The sequence below is a fragment of the Siphateles boraxobius genome, unplaced genomic scaffold, assembly GCF_051911475.1.
Source record: "Siphateles boraxobius isolate OS27281-9 unplaced genomic scaffold, OSU_SipBor_1 22, whole genome shotgun sequence".
Taxonomy (NCBI): domain Eukaryota; kingdom Metazoa; phylum Chordata; class Actinopteri; order Cypriniformes; family Leuciscidae; genus Siphateles; species Siphateles boraxobius.
The window spans coordinates 10,986,332-10,998,364 of record NW_027508833.1 but is presented as its reverse complement, the minus strand read 5'-3'; the positions used below and the strand labels follow the sequence as shown (position 1 = coordinate 10,998,364).

General features: G+C 38.4%; 1 protein-coding gene across 4 annotated transcripts in view; it reads right to left on the bottom strand.

Moving 5' to 3' along the window:
• kiz (kizuna centrosomal protein) overlaps positions 1 to 12,033 on the bottom strand; it is a 67,128-nt gene that overhangs the window by 23,937 nt on the left and 31,158 nt on the right. Inside the window, exons 10-13 of one of the 4 annotated variants that reach the window (XM_077238673.1) lie at positions 5,411 to 5,576; positions 4,835 to 4,897; positions 3,365 to 3,448; positions 2,579 to 2,636 (exon numbers count right to left, since the gene is read on the bottom strand). In XM_077238673.1, the coding sequence (XP_077094788.1) occupies positions 2,579 to 2,636; positions 3,365 to 3,448; positions 4,835 to 4,897; positions 5,411 to 5,576 (371 nt within the window). The remainder of the gene's footprint in view (positions 1 to 2,578; positions 2,637 to 3,364; positions 3,449 to 4,834; positions 4,898 to 5,410; positions 5,577 to 12,033) is intronic. The other 3 variants (XM_077238674.1, XM_077238669.1, XM_077238672.1) reach the window with 3 other exon arrangements.

The window sequence follows — 12,033 nt, the reverse complement described above, 5'->3', positions numbered from 1 at the left end:
TAATGATTCAGAGCAGCAGAGAGAGCGCCCTCTACTTGTCACCAGCTGCCACTGTTGGGTACCACAGCTAGCCTAAATATGAGTGCCCTCTGCTGGCGAACTGTAAGAACTGCAGGAGGATAGGCAGGAGACTTTTCTTTTTAAATGTGCTGTGTACACACAGACATCACCTCAAGAGAACTGGGTCACTTTATTTTTTTCTTCTCCTGTATTATTTCAGTTTACAAATTGAAGACCTCATCTAGGTAAAGAAAAAAATGGGCTCAGTGAAATACATTTTGATATGTGTACAGAGAATATTCTTTTTTGTTAGACAAATGATAAGAGGCACAAAGAAAGAGAGTGACCCCCACTGGCTACTGCTGTTTAGTGCTATCCCGTCCCACCCACCACCACCCTACACATTCATTCACTCTAGACAACAGAAGACACCAGTAACAGGGATATTTTAGTTAACTAAAACAAAAATCAAGGCAATATTTCTCATTTTCATTTACTTTAACTTGATGTACTAAAATAAATGAAACTGAAATAAAATGAATAAATGTAGACAAATAAAAATGACAAAAACAAAAGTATACTATAATAGTATCTCAATGATGCAAATTTGTTAAACTGGGAAAACTCAAAGTCTACATACAAACGTATTAACCTCCCGCTGCTGTTACACAAGCACAATTGTTTCAAACTGAAGAAATGTTGGTGAAGATGTTCCGCTAACCCGTCACTACTCCTAACCTGTTATTTTCTCTAAAGCAACAGAGCGGGACACTAAGATCCAGCGACCGGGCGAGACCTGCGCTTCATGCCTGCAGTAGCCGAGGACACAATAGCCACTGAAGAGGAGGAAGCTGTGGCATGCAGTCTTAAACAAAGCACAGGAACAAGAGGTCTTTACATGGAGTGCAGCTGCTTATTGCAGCTCTCCCCTTCCCGAATCACTGCAGCACACAGGCGTAACAAATTCCATCCGCACAGCCTCTGAATTATAACACAATAAAACGCCGTGTTCCATAAAAGTATTTAGCAGTAAAAATGGCACGTTGACGAGAGGAGAGCGCAGGGAAGGGAATTAAGGGAGAGAAAAAACAAAACAAAAACAAAAAAACGGGGGAGGATATGAAAGACCCCAATTCTCTTCAGTGCTATAATAGTGAAATGAACACACATAAATGTGTTAAGAGTATCTCTTTGCATCTTGTATGGACTGCATGTATTTAATCTGGAAAGCTTATTATGGGCGAGTCATTGCTATGCAAAGCAGCGCCTGACGCTTTTCTCTGGTCTTTTCAGCCCAGCGCAGTGTTTGGCCAATAGGCCTGGCCCCCCGCCTCTCATTGGGCATTCATAACATGCAACATTTGCACAATGTATCTCTCAAAGACTGCTGAATAGGGGGCCTTAATACTCATGTAAACAACTGCAAACCAATTACTTAATGAATCAGCCCCACACATAATGAGGAGGCGCACAAAGGCCCATAAATGCATTTTTTTGCACCAAAGTGCCTGCTTTAAACTACGATTCTTCAGCAACGGTCCTGGCTTAAGCGCAAAATCATAATTATGACTAAGAAAGAGAGGCACTTGATTTATTTTATTTTGCTTTATTACTATTTTTTGTGAGTTTTGGACCGAAGCAGACGGTCTTTTAATGTGCCCATCGGCTCAGTGACAGAATGACAACAGTAAGTGACGGAGAAGAGAGAGCAAGAGAGGGGGAACAGCACATGTAGTGTTCTACTGGTGCTCGAGTGCAGGGTACTTGTAGAGGCAATAAAGCGCAAGAAGTGACTGGCAAGAGGAATTCTTCAGCATGCCACAAAATGGTTTACCTGAATGTAAAGCGAACGCTGCAATGCTAACCATCATCTTTAACCATCATAACCCCATAGAGGGTCTTCTCTCAGGAGCTCTGTGTGACTACCAGGTTCTGGGATGTTCCAAAAGCATCTCGCAACAGACACGGCTTATGTTTATTCATGAGGCCATTCATTGGGCAGACTGTGGCATCCATCAGAGAGCTCTGTCAGAGTGCAATCATTATACCCTTTCCTCTGCAAATATTGTAAACTAGCTGAGTGAGTGCGGGGGGAGGCGGGCAAAGAGTGGGCATAAAGACTGGGCAGAAAAAAAAGACGGAGAGATGGGGAAAGAGACTTTCGACCCTTGTGTCAGTGTGATGCTCTGAAAAGCATGTGAAATCAGAGACGATTACTCTTCACAAGGTTTACCCATCCATTACCTGCCCTAATGGATTCATGGAGGAGAGGCACTGCTGGGAGGGCTTGCGTGTCTTAGCTGATTGTGTGAACTTGTGTTGATGTGAAAACCTAAACAATGTACCCTCAAGATCCTTTTTCATCATTCAAAGTCCTGATTTACTGAAGCAATCAAATAATGCATATGATGAGAGAGGAAGCCCTGAATGAAAATACAGCTTGACTGATGCCTCCCACGTGAACTTGTGTTAATGATGCTAAGAGTGTTTCAAGGACAAACACACATTGCTTTTTTATTAAAAGAGGACAAATAGAAACAAGGATTTTTTATATAAATATAATTCTGTAAGTACTTACTGGCTATTTTGTGTTACAGGGTCCCGGAGCGCCTCAGACCTCTTTGATTTGTTGATGTCTTAGCATAACAAATTAATCAATTAAATAAAAAGAGAAGGAAAAGAGTGCATTATTATTACACATTTAAACTCTTGTTAATTTGTATGATCAGTGTAATCATAATGTATATAGAAATATTATATATTTTTCTGTTAAAACGCAGATAATATTGACAGTGAATAACTCTCCAAAATATTTAAAAATGTAACTGGGTTAAATAGCCATTGCACAAAACAATGGCCATTTAATAGCCTAATTTTTACAAATAAAAGGTCATTTACAATTAGGGGTAATAGTTGCTGCTGTTTAAAATAAATAAATAAATAAATAAATAAATAAATAAATAAATAAATAAATAAATAAATAAAGTTTTATGTTTGTCCCCAAATGTCTATGGAATTTATGACCCTGGTACTTTGGGCCTGAGGTGGGGGGAACAATGAACTTGAAACTTTGGGCACAAATGGCAGTTTCCTGAGATTGGGCCATCTAAAAATAATAATTTACAAACACAATCTGAACACACAACTTGCTAACTCTCCAGTCAATTTAAATAATTGTAATAGTTAGATTAAATTCAAGAATAGTGACGTCAAGAGGTTAAATAAGGTTCAACCAAATAAATAATATTTTATATAAAACATTTAAATGTTTCCATGCTAATAAACAAAGCCCCTTCAGAATAAGACTTGCTCATACATGCTTTGTCAAACTTTAGAATATTTATTTTCTATTATTCCTCGTTACCTGACGGCTCCGAATCCTCCTCCGAGTCACTCCAGTGCCTCTCTTGTGCCACAGACTGTTTAAGCAGCTGATATGCTTTGGTCTCTATAAAAAAAGAGACAGAAAAAACAAAAAACTAAATGCAAGAGCAGCTAGTCAAATATTTGCTAAAGACCTCAACTTCCAACTTTCCAGAGCCCTGATGTTTGATGAACCAACATCAGCTCTTTAAGGCCTCTGATGAGCAAAGAGAGGAGGTGAAAAACAGAGTGAGTGAGCACTAAACTATTGATCTAATCCAGACCCACACATACAGGGTGTCGTCTACAAAAAAAAAAAAGAACCCGTCAGCGTTTGTGTTTGCGCACCATCCTGTAGGATTCCTTTAAAAACACTGTCTTTCATGTTGAATAATCTTTCAAAATTGAGATCTTTAACCAGAGAGCATTCAAGCTTAAAATACTTTTTGATAACGAGCGAAGAGAAAGAAACGTGCCTTGTAAAACAAAAAAATATGTCAGTTTTAAATGTTGAAAGCAAACAGACAAACAAATTGCAAAGTGGTTATGCCCCCAAAGCAAAATACATTCCAGCATCTCGTTATTCAGATATTTGTAGTATGGCTGCAACAAACATGTTGTTTGTTGCTCGTTTCTCCCGGTGTAATGACTGCAAAATATAGGCTTCAGTGCCATGAAAAAAAAAAAAAAAAAAGAGCATCTTAAGATTTCCTTTTTGTTCGCCATATACATAAAACACTATTGTGCAAAATGCCGCTTTACCGGCAAGGACGGCGGAAGGCCAACGTTCGGACAACATTTCCACGGATGATTGCAAAGTGATGTAATACGAAAGGCAACAGAACTCAATGCAGTCTTCATTAGCCGCATGTAAACAGCTCATAAGAAGCCAGGGACAGCAGAGGCGGTTTTCGACTACCATAATGCCTTTGATTAGTTGCAGTGAGAAGCTGGACTTCTCTCTCCGTGGCGCTCTTGGGCTAGCCCTGAGCATGAAAGGCACAGTTTGAAATCAGATAGCCAAGTGGAATAATGGATAGTTTTACATTTCTGAGCTGGCGCTGGGACTTGCTACCCGAGGCTTTTCAAAGGATGCCTTGACATCCAGTCTTTTCAAGTCCGCCTCTGGCTGGCATTGTTTAGCAGATAATGAGAACCAATGACAGATCTTGTGCGGCACCCCCAACCCGGCCGGCGGACAATTAAACCTCCGCATTATGCGCTCTGAGAATCTCAGTTTCACCCATACCTAGGGCAGAAGAAAAGAGACGGGTTTGTTTTCTCTGCCGATAATTAGAGGAACTGTTCCACTCTTCAGGTGGGACTTTGACCTCTGATTCACCTTGATCATCTTTTCAGTAGCCATCCAGTTGGGAAAAAAAGGGACCCCCATTATCTACTGCGTGAGGAGAAAGAGAAAACAGACACAGAAGAACTCCCGGACGGTCGCTTATTCGATCTGCCTTTTTACCTCTAATAGGAATACTTTCCACTGGGCTTTGGTCGGCACTGTCCTCTTCAGCACTTTGAATTTCTGAAACAAAGAAAAGAGAAGGAAAGCGCAGCTCAGAGAGATGGTGGAGGAGTGAGACAGAGGAGAAAAGAAAAGAAAAATCTGGTAAGGGGGGGCTGAGCTTTTCGAATCTGAACAGCAGGACTGATTGAGACAGGTTTAAAGAGAGAATGAAGGCTGGCTGGCTTTGTCAGAAATGAGATTTGGGCAAAAGTGTATTCTCATGAGGGTCAGAGCTCTGGCATCCTGTGAGTACTCGAGATCCTTCATCAGAACGGAGCCACCGAGCTGATGTTTCTCTGCTTTGTCAATGAAAACGAGCCATTAATGCGGTTTGCCTGATTTTAGGGCATCCCTCTCGGTTTCTCTCATTGATCTGTTCTGACTGGCCGAGCACAGCTCTTAACATCTGTGTGTATTTAAACTGCTCAATAATACATGGATTACAGGCTATTCATTTGAATCTGAAAAAACAGATATTTGAGATAAGCAGAATTTGCAAATGCCAGCTGAAATGTCAAACGAGCGTATTACCTTGTGTTCTAGCTGTTTGAAGATTTTTCCCAGAAGGCCCGGCGGGCGTTTTCCCCACAATGTCATGCAGAAGGGAGGGCAGGCTGCAAGATGATGAGAGTTCACTTTCTGATGGCTGATGGGTCTCAGATTCGTGGGTCAGAAGCCTCTTCAACAGCTCTCCTGCCTGGATGACACAAAGAGACGACTTATCTTCATTTCAGGGTTCTCACACCTTTTAAATTTTCCATTATTTTTCAGTCATTCATGATTTCTTATTTAAAAACTTTTTATAGACATTACTAGGGCTGGGTAAAAAATATCGATTTCTCGATTTTAATCGATTCTCATTTTTACGAACCGATATCGATTCTTAAATCCCAAGAATCGATTAGTCAGCCTGTTTTCAGTTGATGAATGAATGGAACATTGTAGCGCGCATCCCATCCAATAAACACAATAATCTTTGTGCTTTGTTACTATTGATATGAAACAAAGTCTCAGATTTCAAATTACGTCCATTTTCTAACGAAATTCAATAACATAAATACCGTTTTGGCGCTGTGGCGTGAGATCGCTCTGGCGCAGCTCAAGAGAAGCAGCAGCGCCGAGCACACATAATCTTCTCTTCCACCTTAATATTACCGGTTACAGCGTGAAATAAACATGAATGAGCCTCTGAAAGTGTGTTAAAAGATAGAGTATAACTTATCGAAATCCTTGATGTCACATGGAATCGCTCAATCATTGTTTCAACCGAGGAAAGACGTCAGTGAAACAGTGAAACAGCTTGTCATGTCATGTAACGTCACATTTACCTCAGAAAAACCATATCCAGTGACCAGTGACCATGAACTCGTTAGTCAGCTAGAAAAAATAACTCTAGAGAGGAGCATTTTGCTAAATATATGCACCATATTACATATGCATTTTATGTTATTTTATAATTATTTTATGTTTTTCAATATGTAATGCATGTTTGAATAAATCTGGCAAGTTTTTATGTCAGCCACCATTTAAATATATATATTTCATATAACTTTATTATTAGAAAAATAAATAAAAGTGTAATTGTTTGTATACAAATCAGTAAATCTTTACCTTTAATATTAGGCTATAGTAGGCTAATGAAACAATTTTAATGAAACAACTGACTCCCATAGTTTACAGCATTGGTTAAGAGATTTGTTTTCCTTGAGAAAATTTTCCATGTATTGTACCTAATATCCAAAATAATCAATATTGAATCGAATCGAATTGTAATCGAAATCGAATCGAATTGCAAGCTTGTGAATCGAAATCGAATCGAATTGTGAAATTTGTGTCAATACCCAGCCCTAGACATTACATTGACGATTACTAATTTCTAGCCAATTACATATTTTACAGCAAAACCTAACTTGACAAAACCTAAAAAATGACAGTGACCATTTAAAAAAAATAGCAATCCATGCAATAAACTGCATGATGGAATCCAGTGACATAATAGTGCATGATGGAATCCAGTGACTTAAATTATTATCTTTCTTTAAAGCTCTACTCTCAACTCAAAACTGGCATTCCGCAATATTTAAAAATGCTAATATTACTGATCTGGGTAGATCAGCTAAATATTAAATCTCAAACACTTCAAACTGCAATTAGATTGTCAGTGAGCATCCTCAGGTCAGTTCCAAAAATTCAGTTTCTCTGCACGAGGCTAAAAGGTACAGGTTAGACAAAATAACAAATAACAGAAATACGAATAAAAACACGTCAAAGACAAGCCAAAAAGTCACTACATGGATAAACAAACAATACAACTGTATCACAAACAATGTCAAGGAATAGAGGTCAGATATCAAATATTATCATACCCTTGCAAAAGATTTACACCTTGCAGGCCAAAAGCCACATAACACAGTCTAATAACAACATGAGAGTATCACCACCCCCCCACCCACCACATTTTAACAAAAAAGTAGAGCACTTTATAAAGCTGGAATTTATGTAATGTCACTAAGAAAGACTGCTTTCAAAATGCATCTACAATTACAGGATGAGGTCATTTTACTAGACCAGGTGCATCATATTCTACTACCTTTCCTCGTAATTATTCCAGATTCAGGGATAATAATGTCTCCATATACACCAGCAAACATTAAAAAGTGGTTTTACGGAAAATAACATGAATCGCTGAACCTTTAAGAGCAGTTTTGGCACTGCTAAAGTACATTTCCAGTTTAATTTATTAAAAAAAAAAATTTTTTCCTAGAAGAATGGTATACAACCATATTAAATATTAAATAATAATAAAAAAGAAAAAAAATATATATATATCATATTTCAATCTCAATCAATCAGTCAAGTTTTGTAAGGTTTGTTGCGATGCGTGAAAACATTCATGTCTAACACTGGTTGTACAAGCATTAATATAATCCTTGTAATCACAGCCCTGTTATTAGTATCAGTATGTTGGCACTTCATGGTGGCAGTTCCATACATCATATAATGAAATGGCAATAGAGTGTAACAGTCAGGTTTCGGAAATAAAAACTCCATTCATTTTCTTCATGGGGAAATTGAATGGTATTTTTACTTCAGGAACATGACTGTTGGATTTTAAACTTGCTACGGGCACGAGTAAGTGCATTGCCGAGTTTGACGTTGTTTGGATTAGAAATGCAAAAGATATTGTTAAATATATCGGTAAAAGAAGCACACATTGAAGTTGTGGTTTAAAAATAAACATTCTAACATTAGAGAGGGTTGTGGTTTAAAAATAAACGTTCTGTCAGCTAAACATTAAAGGCCGTGTTGCAGGGTTAATTTTTCAACGAATTTGTGCTATTTGCTTGTTGGTAATAAACATTTAAACTGTTATCCATTGTATTTTATGTTGTTGGGTATCATAAAATGGAATATAATACGAAAAAGTAGGTACAATCTTACAGCGGTTAGCAACGATTCTCCTTTCCCCCACAATGCATTGCATTACGTCACCTTGGGTAGAGAATTTACCAAAGCCCGCCTTGAGAGCATTGAGAGTTACTAGAGAGACGAGTAGTAGACGAGAGTATTCAGATAGCACAGATTATAGATAAATACATAGATATAGATAGATAGATAGATAGATAGATAGACTAGATATATAGATAGACAGACAGATATATAGATATAGATAGATAGGCTAGTATATGCGGCAACTACACATTCAATGGCGCGGGCGCCTCTGACGTGCGACCAACTCTATGTTGTCAATCTACCTACTATATATTTCTATGTATCTATCTATCTAGCTGCTAGCTATCTATGCTAACGTTATGCTATCTGGCTGTCTGCCTTTCTCTCTCTATACCGCCCACACAAGCACCTGCCAAACACAGCGACAGACACGCGGCGGCTACATTTGCAACAACATTTTCACCGGAGGAAGAGATAAACGCTTAGAAACGACCATATAGCTAGCATGATGCCTTCTATTTCTAGATGACAAAGACAAAGTTTACCAGTACTACGACACTATGACAAAGGTTACCGGTACTTATCTGAACTAAAGTTATGATCACTGCCACTAGATATAAAGAAAACGTTGATTTTTCACTCGGTGCTATTCAATGACAGTAAAAAAAAAAACTGTCGTTGTTGTGCACTGCTGCTCGTAGACTAGCTCCAGTGCTCATTGCTGCGTTGCTAAATGATAGCAACTCACCAGGACACTTCACCAACTCTCCACTCATTCTGCTCGGACCATGCATTTAATTGGCTTTGACGGCCATCAGTTCATGGCAATTCCTCATTTGCCCTCTCACGTCTGGCAGGTTCGAAATTATACGGCTGCGGGCCATCATACATGTTGGCTCTTGCCACATCTTCCTCATCCCAGTCAGTCGCCATAGTTCTAATACTAGGCTGAGGCTACCTTTCCTCCACTTCTCCCCAACGTGACATCATCACCGAATTGCGTAAAAAAACCCCATAAATACCAAAAACGTAAAAAACTGGTCTTTAAGACCATTTTTGAGACATTTTAAAAATGATATATATCTTGAGTGATTCATGTACCCATTAATCGACAGTGGTGGTTAACCTGCAACATGGGCTTTAAGTCAGCTACACTGTTTACTTCTGAATATTCTGAATATTGTAGTTATTAAGTAGTTAGTTGTCAGTAGTTAGTTATTCATGTAGTTCAATTTTACATATTTATTGTATGTCAAATGATCACTCAAACACACCAAACCAACAATTACTAAAAACACACACAAAAACTGATTTTGCACATACGTACTGTCAAATCGATTAATTGCGATTAAAAAACTATACAGTACACACACATGTATAATATACAGTATATATAAATATAATATAGCCTATACACAGACATCTATCTATAAATTACAGAAACGTCTGTCTGTGTGTCTGTTATTCGCATACCTCTGTAAAAGAAGCAAACATTGAAGATGTTTAGATGATATTTAGAAGGCTGTGGTTTAAAAATAAACATTCTGACATTAGAGGGCTGTGGTTTAAAAATATCTGAATATTATATTTTATTCACGGCCATCATTTGTAGTAGCCTATTCACAAACTGTTTGCTCAAGCGTAGCGTTTTCTCAGAGTTCACTGTGTAGCTGCTCCAGCCAAGGTCTGAATCTCCCTTGAATCGTCACGCTTATTTATTTGTGGATGTTAAGTGAATCTGTAAGTCAGCTACACTGTTTAATTCTGAATATTATATTTTATTCTGGTGCGCTTAATGTTATCGTTTTCTCAGAGTTTAGGCTCCTGTGTAATAGTAGCCTAGGCTAACTCAAACATACCAAACCAACAATTACTAAAAACACACAAAAACAGATTTTGCACAGGCATTGCACTAGTATAATGAAATGGCAAGAGACTGCAACAGTCAGGTTCCGGAAGTAAAAACTCCATTCATTCTCTTCATGGGGAAATTGATTTTGAATGATAATTTTCAAAGACAGTCCTACTGTGAGCTACTACGAAGCTGTAAATCCATTGTATTTGCTTCTGCTGAAGCCGTCAGCCTGCATTATTTCAGCTTATTTTGAAAATAATGCATGTTTTCATGAATCCTGGGGCCGGATTCACACAGCAAAGCCCGTCTTTTTGCACTGCCTGTAGATTACCGTAGTTATCATAATAAGCGCTCAGACTATTTTCGTCGCGACTGGCTTGAAGGGGGTTAATCACTCCGCGCTGTGATTTTAATGTACCAAGTCAAGTTAAAATAGTTCTTTTAAAAGAGCCTGTCTGAAAAATACAGTGGTCTTTCCCATTCATTTGCACATTTTCTTGCGCTCTTTCTAATATAATTAAAATAAAATAATTATAAAGTGATTGTGTCCTGTATCTGTGTGCTGCCTCACTAGTTCTAGCTAGAGTAACTGCATCATTTATCTTAAGAATGTTTCATTAATTCGGCTGCAGGATCAAAAACTACAATACCCATGATGCTGTACAGAAAATTACACAAATCAGAAATATCTCTTTAGCTCCACCCACTCCCACTTAGCACTGCGAATGACAGAATCGAGTCGATCTTTTTACGCTCTCAAAATATTTAAATGTATTATATGCAAGGAGTAAAGGTACAGTAATTTTAAAGGAGTAGTTTTATATTTCTCCATTTTAAATTCGATGTCATATGCAATGCTTCATGACTTCTTAGTTCTTTCCTCACTTAAGCCATTAAGAACACGGTCTTGAACCTAATGGTGAGTGATATGATCAAAATACTACATAAAGTAATCAAATGTATAAAAAACACTGTATAGTACATTAAATATACAGGTCCTTCTCAAAAAATTAGAATTTTGTGATAAAGTTCATTATTTTCCATAATGTAATGATAAAAATTAAACTTTCATATATTTTAGATTCATTGCACACCAACTGAAATATTTCAGGTCTTTTATTCTTTTAATACTGATGATTTTGGCATACAGCTCATGAAAACCTAAAATTCCTATCTCAAAAAATTAGCATATCATGAAAAGGGTCTCTATAAACGAGCTATTAACCTAATCATCTGAATCAACTAATTACCTCTAAACACCTGCAAAAGATTCCTGGGGCTTTTAAAAACTCCCAGCCTGTTTCATTACTCAAAACCGCAATCATAGGTAAGACTGCCGACCTGACTGCTGTCCAGAAGGTCATCATTGACACCTTCAAGCAAGAGGGTAAAACACAAAGAAATTTCTGAACAAATATGCTGTTCCCAGAGTGCTGTATCAAGGCACCTCAGTGGGAAGTCTGTGGGAAGGAAAAAGTGTGGCAAAAAACGCTGCACAACGAGAAGAAGTGACCGGACCCTGAGGAAGATTGTGGAGAAGGACCGATTCCAGACCTTGGGGGACCTGCGGAAGCAGTGGACTGAGTCTGGAGTAGAAACATCCAGAGCCACCGTGCACAGGCATGTGCAGGAAATGGGCTACAGGTGCCGCATTCCCCAGGTCAAGCCACTTTTGAACCAGAAACAGCGGCAGAAGCACCTGACCTGGACTGTTGGTCAGTGGTCCAAAGTACTTTTTTCGGATGAAAGCAAATTTTGCATGTCATTCGGAAATCAAGGTGCCAGAGTCTGGAGGAAGACTGGGGAGAAGGAAATGCCAAAATGCCTGAAGTCCAGTGTCAAGTAC